Below are 16,333 nucleotides of genomic sequence, written 5' to 3'. Positions count from 1 at the left end.
TAATTTTCTAAATATTTATTTTAGGAAAATGGGACAAAAAATAGAATCGGATACATAAAGTTAAGAAGACGTGTATTTGAAAGACATCTACATTACAGAACTGTACAAGGTATTTTCCTTCGTTACGTCTCCTTTATTTATTTATTTTTTCATAATCCAAAGTCATGCCAATAACAATAAATGGAAGAAAAAGTTTAGTTAACACAAAAGTAAACTATAGCTTCAAAACTATTTTCAGACAAAAAAAACTGATACCAATATTAAAGAAAGACGGTACACATCCTTTGCAATAAAGAAAAGGAACGAAACTTACGTCATGAGAAAAAAGGCTTAATTAACTAAAACAAACCACCATGCACTTGAGGCGGTGGCTTTTCGTGGGCTCCTTGACCATCATTCACTTTCGATAACAAGCTTGCCACTAAGTGGACGTGAATAATCAAACATATTACCTTCATACGTTATTACTATCACCATGGGAATATATATATATATATATATATACACATATATATAATGCCCCCACATACATGACTAAAGTGAAACAACTTAAATTTACCTACATTGTACAACCAACGCAGTTTTATGACTTGAACTTTAAATAGGACACTTCTGCCTTGTTCGCTTAAGTATAACATTCACTATTATTTATGTTGACATTATGTTTGTTTTATTATATTTAATTTAGGGCCCTAATTATTCACCTAAAACCCAAACCAGTCATACATAATCACAAGTAACAGAACTGGAACATTAAGCTATTGTGTCCATTTTTTGAAAATTATATCTGTTAGCTAGATTTACAGAAACTTCAGAGATGTCTGATAAGGTTATTGCTTAATAAAAGTTTTGCTAATCAACTATTAATTTATACAATAGATATTATACGCACACTAAGAACTTTTCCTTAAATAATTTACATCTGTACTTTGTGCAATTATCTAAACAAAGTTTCTACCACATACGTTAAACCAAAGTTACAATTATTGTTGCGGGAATCTGTACTTGGGTTTACATTTATGTGAAGCCAGGTTTAGTGTGTGTGTGTGTGTGTGGTGGGATCGTATCGTACTAACAAAAATTCGATTTTAATAATCGATCTTAGATTTTTAAAAAAGAAAATAGATAATAATCCAACAAAAATAACCTAAACTGCTCATAGATCATAGCGTCAAAAAACGAGACCTGTTAACTTACTGAATGAACAGTTAAACTCATTTAAGTCTAAAGGATGCTCAGTACGTTACTCTACTGACCAAACACACAGTTAAACTATTAACTCTAAGAAACAGTTTATTTTAGAAATTTTGTGGTCTTAAAAAAAAACTTCTAAAATGAAGTTGGTTATAATATTTTAAGCCCAGACGGGTGTTCTACACCATTTTACTCCTCATAGGTCCTCAACGCTTCTTGGAAGAATGAATGCTCTTGCTTAATTAATCCAGAATCGCGAACTAAAGAATCAGTAACCTCCTTATGTAACAATAAACACCACACCCATTAAAGCAAATGGAACCCAACCCAAATGCAGTTTTTTTAGAACGTCCAGGTAATAGCCTGGATTATAACGCATATAACATTAAGTAATCATAATAATGTCAACTTAAACACTTCAGGAGTTTTGTTATAATTATTTTCCACTTCCATGACAGACCTCCTCAACTTGAGAACTTATACTAAAGTATCCTTTGTTACAATTCCAAGTACAATCTCTTTTGCTTTGGTTAGTCCGTTTTCATCAAATCATGAGCGTTCGAAACATTCCAAGGGAGAGACTCCAATTTGCACATTTTCAACTGAGCAATAGTGACACTTAAAACCCCAATGACTGCATTTAGCTCTAATTATACTATCTCAAATAGCATATGGAAACCGATCTAAACGTCCAAGCAAAACAGTTACATATAATACTGTTAAGAATCTTAAAATACAACCACCCATAATACACATACCTTCTGCCTCATTGGAATAGCTGAAGACACGAGCTAGTCTATAACAGAGACATTGTTGATGTCATTCGGGTGGGAAAAATTTACCAAACATTTTCTGAAAGTCTAGAGTCTATACATGAAAATATCTAGTGGGAATGTCAACTATGAAGTAGGCTAGTGGTTGAAAAAGCGTTGTCATGGCATACAATCGCAACATTTCAAAAATGTGAGAAAACAAAACGGAATATCTTGGCCACTATGAAAGATACATATAAAAAACGCGCGCCCATGTATAAACGTACGTGCATGTACACTGATGAGTCGGGATGAGTGTGTGATTTCGTAATTAAAGAGGTAATTATACGTTTTGGTGTCTATTTCAAGTACTAAATAATTCTTTTTGCATTTCTGAGTGTGAGGATGAGATGATTTGCAACAGGCCTACAGTAAGGGCATGAGAATCAAAGCTTTCTACAAAGCAGCAATGGCTGGGACAAAGGGCATTCGCGACATATCTGATATGTGGAGTCGAGACTTCAGTCACAGAGCTGACTAATCCAAAAAACGTGGATTCATGAACTAAATTTCTGAAGGCTGCCGAAACAGAAAAATATGCAGCCATATAGTGTAATAATATACACCAAATATATAATTTCGACTGTAGAAAAAAAATCCAAGAAAATGCTTCAACAGCGTAAACGTAAAAAAAAAACAAACGGCCTTTCACCTATTGAGAATATTCCTTTGAGAAGCAACTTATCCTCTACTGATTATGAAAAAAAGCTGTATTTTTTGTGAGAACACAAAGTGCCAGAAAAAGGCCCATTACCAGGAACTACTGTATTGGGCATAGGTCTTAGAACAGGTGTAACTGTGGAAAGTAGCAGAGGTAAAGGAAGATAACAGGTCTTGGTTGTTAAATCTAGGGACCTCATAGCAGCACAACAACATCACCTACTTGTTATAGGACGTACAGAAGACAAGTGATAAAACCAAACGGTCACAAACATAATAAAAAATTATGTACACTATAAGAAAGGCAAAGAAGCATATTTTAATTTTTTTTCAACTATATTTAAATCAGTTTGCTCATTCAACTTCATAAAGAACCAACGGTGAACTTCACACTAAATCTGCATAGTAAGCACGAATTCGCTATGTACTGAAGACAAAATAATATATTAAAAAAAAGTTACGGGAAGATTTTGGTGACAAACTTGAAATGATATCAGATGATAAACAAAAACTTTTGTTTATACCAGATAACTTTTCTAAAGCTACGTTAACCAAGGATATTATTAGAAAGGTAGCTGAGCTGGAATCCCAAAAGTCAAGAAAGATGAGGTTCTCAAAAAAAGTGTGCTTTTAACCTAAAAACAGGTGTAGAGAAAAATTAAAATTGGCCACTTATGGCTTACCATACCAAAAAGGTTTCAAAATAATTACATCTTGCCTCCAGCAGCCAAATTATCTTGCTTTTTCAAAGTGTTTTTAACAAGAATAAATGACACCACATCATCATCAATAATTCAAACACAAATTCAGTCCTTTGGTGAAGGCCCTCTCTCCCTCTTATATAATGTAATAACGCAATGGAGTAGAAGCCAACATTTTTTTACTGTGGATAGTAAAATCTCTAACAGTAAATGCAGAGTTAAAAGATACTAAATCATTCAGCTCATTAGATTTTTACAGTCAACTTGAGAAAACTGACACTGTCCTCTGTTTGTAGAAGTTATGAAACGAAAATGAGTAATGTTTGGTAATACCAGTTAACATTCTCCTTTCCTGTAATTAGGTAACCCCAGTCTATGATATCAATAACTGAAATGAGGGAATATAAGCTAAATGGTACTGCATTACAATCTCAGGTATCATCTGCTGAGTGGTCAAAGAAGGCTCTACTTGCTGTGGAAGTTAAAAGATACTGCAGTAATTATCTGCCTTTGGAGTTATTCCCATACAATGTTGGTATTCATACAGGTCCAACCTGTTATGGAACCTATGACAGTGAGCTATAAAGTAGTTAATGCTCAACTGAAAGATCAACAATTGTTCCTGGTCAAGCAGATAGATGTAAATAACCAAAACTTGGACTAATTTCAACATCCAGACAAACAACAGTGACAACTAAACAGTATACAATATTAACTATTTGCCAATAATAAACATATCTTTGTCCAAGCATTGTACACTAAATTTACCAAGATAGTACAAAATAATGCTGACAAATTCAAACTCTGAATCTTGGAGATTGAGTCTGGTGTAACTGAGGAAGAGTCCATTAATGGTATATTGAAAGGATGCAAATATAACTTGGTGGCGAGACTGCATAAATTAGTTTATGACGCCCTATTGATAACAACTAGAAAATGTTTTAAATATCTAGGTGAAACAGCAATATGCAACTGACTTGGTAAATTTCAATGACATTATATTACAGTTGGATAACCTGAACAGAAACATTATCCAGAACCAGGTGAGCTATCTTCTTAGTCATCTTAAATGCGTCAGGATCTTCCAGTAGTTCAACATGTATCCGACTTTCTTAAAGTTTCAAAATTCAATCTGTCACATTTATGATATACTGATATGGTTTAGATATTTTTTAGATTCATTCACACATCAAGGGAAAGACAGTAGTTTCTTTATCTTGCTAAGATAAGAGCAATAATACCCTGGATATCTGTTTATGATATACAAAACTATGAGGCTCACTATAGACAAATGACAAGCCATTGACCATGCAGCAACTAAAGACATCCATATCACAAGTGAAACTATGGAACTTAGTCTAAACAATGGAGAATTTGACAGATACTATATAAATACATAGTACAGAAGTGTATGTATTACAAATCTGAGGTGGATGGTATGTCAGCAATCAGGCATATCTCATGCAGATCTTAAACCAACCATGATACAGAGATGAGAATGATGTGCAATCATTGTTAGATATAATAGAAAACAACTGGGTTAATTCTTTTCTTGTTACTATGTTTCTCCACTGGAGAGATAACACTTACAGATGTTCAATATGATCTTTTGTATGCAAAGAAAAATTATACAATACAAAATTTTCAGACAGAACAAGGAACAAGTTGAAAAAAAAGAACATTCAACTAAGAAATTCAATGAAAAAATGACAAAACAAAAAACTGAAAATCTACTAGAAAGCTTCAAATAAAAAAAATAGAACTGAAGGCAAATCATAAGCTTTTTGGACATTTGATTTTGGTAGCATCAAGTAGAAACCTTGAAATTGGTGAAGTCATCCAGCATCCATTAGGTTCACTGCCCTGGGCTCTTACCAATTGTGATAGTACAATTAAGGAGATAAGCAAAGCAGTTCTATCACAGCATGACATGGTGAGGATAGTTTCACAAGTCCACACAATTCTAGTCCTTCTGTTTGAATAATAAGATGGAACGAGCCTGGTATACAAAATAAGTGTGGTAAATAAATTATCTGGTTCAGTACTGAAGAATAAAACTGAGTGCAAAAGGGTGAATGCAGTTTTTGATGTAATCAAGTACATTTGAATCAAGAATACACAAAAATAAAAGAGAAGATTCAGCCCTGGAGAGCTAGTGATCAGTACTGTACCTGGCCAGAAGATAGTACAATGGATGTACATTCTAGGGTGTTTAAGCACCAAGGCAAGTTCTTCCATTCCTTATGGGGGGGGGGGGAAACTTGATAAGAGCTGTCTTGGATGAGTGTCAGAAGCTGATCAGATAAAAATAATTTCCAGGTTTTGAACTTATGACATCATAAGAAAAGGCAGATACAAGGATACTGTTGCATGTAAAGCATGCATCAGAGAACATTGATGCAATTATTGTGGTGGTTCCTAGAGACACAGATGGTATTATTCTTGCCCTTGATTTCTCTATGTTTGGAAAAAGAGATAACCTGTCTGGCTTACAACTGATTATAAAGTACAAGACTTTTTGAAAGTTGGGAAAAACTATTAATTATCTGGAGATCTTCTGTTGTGCAATTCAGAAGCTTACCTGCAGCTGGATCAAATATCACAAAGATGAGAACTACACTGACAACTATTATTTTCCAGAGGGAAACATTCAGTCCAGCCAGCTACCTCCATGTACAGAGTTCTCATATTCATTCTCTGAGGGCTAATTACCAGACTGTTATTTGGTACAGAAGTTTATAGGTATCCCCACAAACCAAGTCTTGATTTCAGTCATGATAGGTTATTCAGAACATTCAACCTTCCACAAAATGGATGCCAGGACTGATAGCTCCCAAGATGGTATTGGAATTATACACGACTGTCCATGCAGCATAGAATGTAAACTATCCAACTATCAATACCTTGCAAATAGCTTCAAATATCATGCAGCATGTAGGCTACAAACACATAAAAACATGCCAAAGGATGAGTATAATGTGGAATTTAGTGCAAAAATAGCTCAAATAATAAATATGACACTGAACAAAGTGTGGAGATTTATATATTGTGGTCATTAACATTGAAATCAAGCAGTGCAAGGCATCAACTGAACATTCAACTAGATAAGATGTTTACATTTCAGCTATTCATCAAAAATCAGTTACTATAATTAATACAATAATTACAGAATTTCTATTTAGAAGATTTTTGTTCATACACAGGGTAGGATAAGGCTCAGATAATTATGTGGTTAGCATGTAATCTACTCCATAAACCAATCATTATGTTTCTTGTGTGATTACATATGTGATTATGACATTTGTTACATAATTTTTGGTGAATTTCATTAGTATGATAAAAATGTATTCTACAGGAGTGTTATATTTTGTTCTGGTAGTAAGACATCCATTAAAATGGAAAAACAATAAAGGAGATTTCAACATTTCCAAACTGGATATAAAAAGACTTTCACTCAGATAGAAAATTGCTACAATAACCATTAGTGTACAGAAAGACTGTTTATTTTGAATTTTGCACAAAGCTAAAAGAGCTATATCTGCTAGCCATCCCTAATTTAGCAATTTAAGACTGGTGGGAAGGTAGCTAGTCATTACTACCCACTGTCAATTTTACCAATGAATAATGGGATTGATCATCACGTTATAATGCCTCCATAGCTGAAAGGGTGAGTAAGTTTGATGTGATACAGAAATAAAATAATAAAACAAAGTGGATTTAGAAAAGTAATTGAATTGATGTATAATAGAACATATCATGGTCTACAATTTACTTCTCTGTGGCGAATTATCTTGACTTTTGCTTACAATGCTTACCTACGATTATATACAGAATACTGAAAAGTCAAGTTAACAAATAAAAATATAAACCAACTAGACATTCTATGCTGTTAAAGTTTATAATCCTTTAAGAGTTGTAACAAATAGATATTTTATGTATGTAAACTGTATTTTTCACTTTGATCTTCATTTTGTCAACTGTATTTTTCACTTTGTTATTCATTTCGGCCAGTAAACTTGACCATTGATTACCAAGATCATCTGATCACTGCACAGTCAGCATCATAATGGATATATATAATGCTTTAATTATGTATATAGCTTTCATAATGTCAGAGATATTCCATTTTATGTTTTTGGATGCATCTTTGAAACAGTGTTTGGTTGCCATGACAATGAATTTCAACCATTAATCTACATACTTGATATTACCCACTAAGCATTTTCATAAGTTAAAACTTCTGACCTGTCAGAAAATAAATGGTACATTTTGCATATGCAAATGGTATTGTTAGGCTAATTTTGGGGATCTGGACTCATGGACTAAATAATTATTTTTATCAGTACATGCACTATGAAAACTGGAATTATACTCATTTATTATTTCATTCAGAAAAAAAAAAGTACTGTAAATACTGTAAAGAATATCTTTCTCTAAACATGAAACATGGATTTACAAAGACTTTTAATGTAAAGTCATTACAAATTTCAATGTTTAAGGAAAATTATTTCAGTTATCTTTTCAAAATTGCTTATGGAAATAAAGTGCATACAAGCTATATAACCACAAAATGTATAACTATAAAGAATGACTAATATGTCTAGACTGATTAAAAAGAAATGTTAGAAAGAAATATTACTTATGAGAGATTTAAAAGACAATTCTTAAAGATAAAAAGCAGTTACCGTACAATGATGACAATATTGTTTTTGAAGATATCTTAATTTCTTGTTTAAAAACATTTCAGTTTCAGAACTGATCAGCAGAGTATTAAAATACAGAATATACAAAGCCAAAAGGCATTGGCAATCTGCCAAAATATAAATCAATATGAAATATGCAGTAAAACAAAACTTTTTACATTTAAAATAAATAATTTTAGAATTGCTCATTCATAGGTAACACAAAAAATATATGCATACTTTCCAAACATTAGCATTTACAGCTTGTAATTTATACATTATGTTAAAAAAAATTCCTTTGGCCAGAAACAATTGCAAAACAGCTTTTAACATTCATTTTTTTTTAATATTTCAATGGTCAAAAATTACTGCTCCAGCAGTAGGTTTAAAATTATATTAAATATACATCTGTTTCTGTTACAACTATGTTTATATAAAAAAATTCTGTGAATAAAATGTGGCCACAAAGTTTCAATTTCAAATTATAGCCTCCCCATTCTCACCTGCAGTTAGCCACAGAAAAGATTACTTCACATAGAAGAGTAAATACATTTCTTTAAACAAACACCTGAAATGATGTGAGAGCCCACCTGGTTCCCTTCAATGTTCAAAAAGGATAAATAGATACAACTTTTGGGAAAACAAAACAACAACAAAAAAAAACCACCACAATAATGGATGGCAGAGATCTCATTCTTACAGTAACCAATCATCACAACTTGTAACCTTGAAGTCAGGAAAAGGTCGTTCTCGGTGGTTGTATTGAGCAGGGTAAACAATGTTAGACAGATGCTGCTCCTGGTTCTTCTAATGTCAACCGTTTGGTACTGATGGTGACCCCACCATCACTAGTGATACTTTGGATGCTACTGTGGTCATCTGTGTCACTTTGATTGCTGTTATAACCCAGAATATCCACCTCATCTATTGGTTTAATAAAAAAAATAACATCACAAGCAATACTACAAACAGTATTTTTAAGCTGCAAATACTAACATGTTAAAATCAAGAGTAAAGAGAGAAACACACACATGAAACCATTAAGTACAATATTGACTCATCATAATAATGCACAGCCAAAATTCCCTAATACAAACAATAACAAAGGCACTTGATCTGTTTTACCCAGACCTGTAATATATATGATATATTACTAGAGCTTTCTTTAAGTGACTTGACAAATATATAGTTCCAGAGCCAGTAAACGTAGACAAAGCAGCTGAGACAATTTTCTGTGCAAGCCTTAGGTATAGTATTAAACTTTGCAATATACATTCAATTTGATTTTCTGCACATAAAGTCACAAAATGTTTCATACAAAGAACCTAAGAACTTGTCATCTTCTAAGACACCAGAGATACAAAATAGCCTAAAGTCCCAAAAGAAAGCTGGTGAAGTTTTTGCAAAATTAAGCAAACATTTTAAGTTACTGCATTTTTGTTCTGTTCACAGTTATTTTGCACATGCAATAAAAAATGTTAAATTTTTACCTTAATTTCTAATAATCTTTAAAAGGTGTAGTTATCACAGGATACATTAAGTCCTACACACATACACACACTTTTCAGTAAAAGCTTTACTCAATTATGAACCAAATGTGTTTAATCACCTTAGCATTTTACCAATAAAGAAAGTAGTTGTTTCATATTTGGTTTTCCACTTTTGGAAGTGAACTATGGGGCTGAATTACCATATAACTAGAAAACTAAACCAAAACAAAAAGTAGCTTAAATTTTTTCACACTACATATAACTTGGTCCATCCTAACTTCAAAAGTTTCTACCTCATAACCCCCTTCCAAAAGACATACTAATTCATATTTGTATCATTGAATTATGATAAGAAATAATAGTTGTTGCACAAAAAAGAGATACTAAAACAAAAAATTCTGATATCTTTTGGAACGATGCAAATAGCATTAGCTAACTATTTTCATCATATGAAGGTTTTTATTTTTCCTAAGTCAGATGCTACAATCTATTGTATAGTGTAAAGACCCAATTCACACACAAAAAAAAAATTATACAAATTCATACAGATTTTATAAAACTAAACTAACAGCACTCTTGTACATGAATGTGATCTTGGCATCTGTTGGTATCAAACAGGTCTATATAACACATACCCAAGTGAGTACATATCATCATGTACCAACTAAGATGGCTGTAGGCTATTCTAGACATTCAATGTTATGTCTTTCTATGAACAGGATCCTTTATTAACTTGCCTGTGATATTCTGCAGTGCAGAGACCCTTTATATGTATGTTACACATTAATACTGAAATAGGCAAATAGATCATTCACTTTAGGTAGTGATTTTTAGATTCTTTTTCAGTAAGAAGAGGAAATTAGTTATGTGTGATTATATGATTTGTGAAACAAATTACATCATCCAGACTAGACATTTGATAAACTGAATGGAATAACAACCCAGTACGCACATAAACTTAGCTTATTAACCTTGATATTATTTATTATATTTAATATTATATGAAAAAGCCTCACCTAACTAAACACTTAATCTATTTTTGTAAAATATTGGTACAAGCTTCTACCAATTAAACAGTCTAGATATGGATGAACATTTCTCAGATTTGTTGAAACATTTTATCTTGTTCTTGAGTTTATTTTAAAAATGTTTAGAAAATTAAATTATTACTAGAAAAATTGAAAGCACAAAATTAAACACTAATGTTTCATAAACTGGCCAATACAAAAACCTTTAATGCAATAATATGCATATGTTGGTTCTTGTAATGAGAGAGGGTAAACCTCAAAGTTGGAGTTTGAAGGAGAAGCAATTGAAGTCAAAGGTCATTCACTTTGATCATCTTTGAAGGTAATAAATGAGAGAACAGCCAGCTAGGTAACTCCAGAAAAGAACTTGTCAGCAAAACCTCAACTGGCCTAGGAGCCAGAAGTTCCTGTCAAGAGTACTTTCACCAAGAGGATCACCAAGGTTAGAGCCACCACTTTCCCAAAAAAAACTCCCCCAACAACAAGATGGCCAATGATAACAAGGGACAAGATATCATTCTATACATATACTCTGGCCTTGAAAGAGAAAACTAACAAACACAGTTGAAAAATAGATAACTTATTGTAGTGTTCAATTTTTTTGTATCAAGATAATTCAAGATACTTTATATGTCAATGGGGAAGTGATGTAAGCTATATTTTTAATATTGTAATTTGTGTGTTTGCTGTAGGTCTTAAATTATATCATTCAGATCTATAAGTTTAATAACATAGGCCTAGAATATATTGAAAGTTCTAAGGATGCAACATTAAGTATTTTATGCTTTATTTGAAGCTAGATTATAAAAATAAGATAGTTGTACAATGTATAGATGTTTTCTAGTTAGAGTTAAATCGGTCAGTGTTTTTTTGTAAAATATTTGGATCTGTGTTGGTTACTAAGTTACTATTTACAAGTTTTCACCATAACTTAACCTACTGTTAATGGGTCACGAGTTTACTTGCATCTTGTGCACAGTGTCTTTGTGTGTCATTTATTAAAATGTTGAGTTTGGTGGAGTCAGATGCATTCTATTTCATTCGTATCTCAAATACTCACAAAGTATATATATGAATAGACCTGGTGAATTTTTAAAGTGTAATATCTTGTAAAACATTTTCCTATATGAAGTGGAACCATAAACAGCTTGCATACGTATTGCATTTCTTTTTTTTTCCAGGAGCAGCAGAAATTCTGCAGGCTCTGGTAAGAAATATGCTTTCTTGTATATGAAATGAACACAGGAATATTATGCTGTCATGTCACTTGACAGCTTTCCTGGAAGATCCTTATGTGGGGCTTTCCTTATACCTTCAGATGATAAACTGGGTTCATTTCTCTCTAGTTGCAGTGAGTCTTTTTTTTTTTTTGTATCAGTAATCCATTTTATTGGCACAGAAAGGAGGAACTGCTTATATTTTATTTTTCTCTCTTGATTCAAGGCTTTATAGGTTACATATGAATTCAAAAGGCTACAATTTATTAAATAAAGTAGCCCCCTTCAGAGAATGGTGTAGTACGAGAAGTGCCAATTTAAACGATTACCATCTTTCATGTGGGCACTGTATTGGAGAACACAGGTTTCTTTTGTTTTCTCCCAGTTATATTCTATTTTTCTTTTCTGTGGTAGAAACAGATGAGTCATGGATGGCTGAAACTATTTTTGCTTTTCTTGTCTTTCCGTATGAAAATAAAAACATCACCTTTTCTACAAAATGGTGTTTTACTTTTTTCTTTTTTGTATTGATGAAACTTCAGCTTCCATGGTTGACAGCAACCCTCTATTTAATTCTGATTATTCCACAAAGGTTTACAATGGAAGTACTGTTGTAATAATTGTCCTGGTGCCACAACCAAGACTGGGAGCAAGAACTGAAATAGTTTTCTCGAAATTTTCCTCTCACCAGTATAAATCTCCACATTATACACCATTCTTAGCAGCAGACCATACTTTACAATTTTTGCAGGGTTGCATGTTTGGTATCTTAGACATCCTCTCCATGGAAAAATGCTGCCATTCAATGACAACTGTTGCTTTGGTTTGTATAGTGTCCTGAATTTACTGAGGAAATAATGCAGTGATGGTTGAATTCTGAAGAGCCTGCCTCAAGACTCATCCATTTTCTGATTACCACTGACATGCCAAAATTTGCAAATTTGTTCAAGTCTCTTGGCTCATTGTCTGAAAGTATACTGGATTAATCAAAAGAGGATCTGTTGAACAATAATCTTTCCAGTTATATTTCTTTGCCTAGGAATTTCATCAAGGCTGTAGATGTAACTTCAGACTATTGAAGTCCTTTAAATAACATGTTTCTCTGCAGTTTGATTATGGTAGGTACATATTTCCTGACCAAAAATTTCAAAAGGTCATCACTAAATATTAGGATTGTCATGGCAGCAATACTTTTGGATTCAGATGAAGTTATAGTAACCCCTGGATTCTTTCAAATATTTCCAAGTTCAGTGGAATACAGATTTCTGATCAATTATCACTATCACAACAAAAAAACAAATTGCTAAAAGGAACATCTGTAGAATTATCATCACTTTCTGATTTAGAATCACTTGAAAGCACAACAACTTTTTCCATCCTTGTAGGTCTAACAATGTCACAGTAGCTAGTTACTATCAGAATGATCCAGGATGCCAGATCTGATGAGAAGATACTCATAAAAAGACATTTGGAGGTGAGAGACAAGGAGGAATAAGCCAATCTGATAAACTGACAAATCCATCCCATAAGAGTGTTAGAGAAAACATCATGGTAAGAAGAAAGACTGCAACAGATAAATAAACAGAAACCATGAAAAAGAGGCAACCAGGACAAAGAAGATGATCTTGATCAGAGTGGGAATACAAATGGGAAATGGAAGATAGAGAAATAGAAGTAAAAATGATGTCACCTTCACAAGGTGTTGTAGTCTTGGGGAAAAAACTGTAATCCAGATGCAGGAGAATACAGATATAGTGATAATGGACATGTGACATGTTAAGAACAAGAACATCCAACCTATGATAACCAAAGGCAAAAAAGTAACAAGTCTTGAAGTCCAAATGGCACAGATAACAGATAACCAAGGTTTAAAATGAGGTTACATAAAAACATGGAGAACAATAATGAGGTTCCAATAGGGATGGAGCACTGGATGAGGAGGATGAAGTGAATGAAACAAAAGTGAAAGGACCAGATAAAAAAACACTCAACAGGAATGACAGAAAGGGGAGGTACTGGATAAGGCAACTCTGTAGACAACAATGGCAGACACAGGAAAGTTACTGTTGAATAGCATGTCAAAAATTCAGAAAAATAAGGACAAAAGGATAGGAAAGAACATAACCATGATACAGAGATTACCACTAAAAAAATATGAAGTTTTTCTGATACATCAGAAAGAAGAATGGAAGTTACCTGTATGAAAAGTCTAGATCATCTTGTAAAGGAACTGGACAATCAGCACTTGTGGGACTAGAGAGTGTTGATGTTGGGATGATAAATCAGTGACTGAGGCTGCTGAAGTACAGAGTTGTGACAGTAAAAATAGTAAAAAGAAAAAGAAAAAAAGTGCTGACAAAAGGAGGATAAGAAAATTAAGGTTGGTCACACCACAAATTTTTGACAAGGACTTCACAAAGTGGAATAGATAACACATGAAACTTAGAGAAAGCAACTTATAGACATAAAAGTAAAGGTAGAATCAATCTTGACTTAAGGTGTCTACCACCAAAACCATATGATTTGGTATAAGGACCAAAAAAGGGGCAGCTTGACACTGAAGTGGTTGGCAAATGCATGCACAAAAGGAGTACCCCAATGGCCACACAGCCACCAAAACACCTGATGGGCAGCTCCATGGGGATAACCTCATTGTGGTTAGGCAATCAATCCACAATGAGATTCAGAGTACCCAGAACATGACATATTAGTAGGCATACATTATATGAGTAGGTACCCCCTTACTGATTGAAAAACATGACAAGGGTCAAACTGTCAGCATGAATCATGACCTCTTTGCCTCATATTTAAGGCATAAAATGATTCAGATGAATGGCAAGAAGCTCCAGCACACTGATGTGCATAGCCACCTGTACTGAACACTAATAACCAGCAATTTCTTGTACATCAAGAAAAGCTCAGTAAGCCATCAAAGAAGCACTTGTAACTCTTGTTGGAAGATGGAAGATGAACACTTGTTGTCACACTGTTTCTGCTGAGTCACCATGCTAAACTGAAATGTAGTGAGGGATAACAGAGACCAGGGGGGTCCTAAGGATAATTCCATTAACTGTGCAACACCTATTTAAGTGTGCACATTTGAACACAACCTAAGGGAATAAGTGCTTTCATAGAAGCCCAAGTCCCCAAAAGAGAAAGAACCATGTGTGCAGTAACAGGAGGAGAGAACTGATATATGAGAACTAATAGCTCCATTGCCTGCAAATGAAGTAGAGAAGCTGGGCTTCAATGACATAACAGCTGAAAAAACATCTCCAACCGGTTGAGGTGTTGGATCATGATATTTCTCTAAATTAACAAGCCAACCAATTCAAGCTACTTTTCAAAGAAGTAACTGAGTGTGCTTATGAGATGTTTGACAAGATGGGGTAAATAGCTGCCAGCTGTCCATGTAATGGTGGGATCACATAATGTAATAATACGTAAGTTAGGCAAGGGCACTGACAATTCAGGGTTTCAAAGGAACAGATAACAGCCCAAATGGCAAACTGCATAACTGATAAACTTGACTTTGTGGGTAAAGTGAAGATAACAAGTGGATGTTGGAGAAATAAGGATTTAAAGCCACTTATCTATGACATTCATCTCTGTCATCCAAATACCCAGAGTAAATGCCTACCAAATCATGAGGGAGACTGATAAGATGGTTGAGATGGGAAAAATCTATAACAGGGTACTAATCCTCAGTTTCCTTGGGAATTACAAACTATCTAAAATACAATTCTAGAGAAAGACAACTAGCAGGTTCTATAGCATCTTTGATAAAGAATGAACTGCTTCAGAAAGACACCAACAAGAAATAGCATCCCATGGTGTGGGGTCAGAATGTGGAGATAAAAGAGGAAATCAGTAAATTCAAGGGAAAGACCTTCCAACAACACCTAAAACAACCCAACTATTATAAGTGAAATCCTTATATGCATGCACAAACTTGGCAAACCACGTTCCAAACCTGCCAGAAGCAGACAAGCATGCTAACATGGAATAATTGAGGGAGCAAGTATCCTCTGGCAACCTAGTGGGGAATTGATAGATAGCTTTAGACAAGAAAAAGATGAATAAATGGTATCTCAAGAGATTGGAGAAGGACAACTAAGAGGTGAGTTTTGGTTATGAATAAATCTCACAGCTATATTAAAGTTAGAACTTCACACCTCAATCAAAGACTCAGGTCTGAGAGTCAGGAAATGATGGAACACCAAAGTGTAAGTATCTGAGGTGCAGGAGGTACAAGGCGCACTGACCCCAGAACATAACTATTTTACAAATAGGTGAGCATGAACTTCAACATCTGGAGAGGAAGAGAAAAGAAGGTAGTCAGGATAAGGGGTAGCATGTAAAATTGAATGAGAGGAGTTGTATAACACAGACAATAAGTAACACAGCTGTTACATAATATCCAGAAAGGCTGAAGACAGTCTCTGTCATCTACAGGAAAATAGTAGCATTGTATGGCAAGGAAAGGAGGTAAAAAAGAAAAGAAAAATATGCTATCCAAATCATCACCACCAGGAAAATATTTGGTCTG

General features: G+C 33.8%; 1 protein-coding gene across 2 annotated transcripts in view; it reads right to left on the bottom strand.

Moving 5' to 3' along the window:
• LOC143255546 (max-interacting protein 1-like) overlaps nt 1–16,333 on the bottom strand; it is a 68,631-nt gene continuing 52,298 nt past the window's right edge. For both annotated transcript variants that reach the window (XM_076511375.1, XM_076511376.1), the window contains one exon: nt 1–8,973. In XM_076511375.1, coding sequence (XP_076367490.1) covers nt 8,831–8,973 — 143 coding nt within the window. In that variant the 3' untranslated portion in view covers nt 1–8,830. The remainder of the gene's footprint in view (nt 8,974–16,333) is intronic.

The sequence above is a fragment of the Tachypleus tridentatus genome, chromosome 7 (genome assembly GCF_004210375.1).
Source record: "Tachypleus tridentatus isolate NWPU-2018 chromosome 7, ASM421037v1, whole genome shotgun sequence".
Taxonomy (NCBI): Eukaryota; Metazoa; Arthropoda; class Merostomata; order Xiphosura; family Limulidae; genus Tachypleus; species Tachypleus tridentatus.
This window is presented reverse-complemented; position numbering and strand designations above follow the sequence as displayed.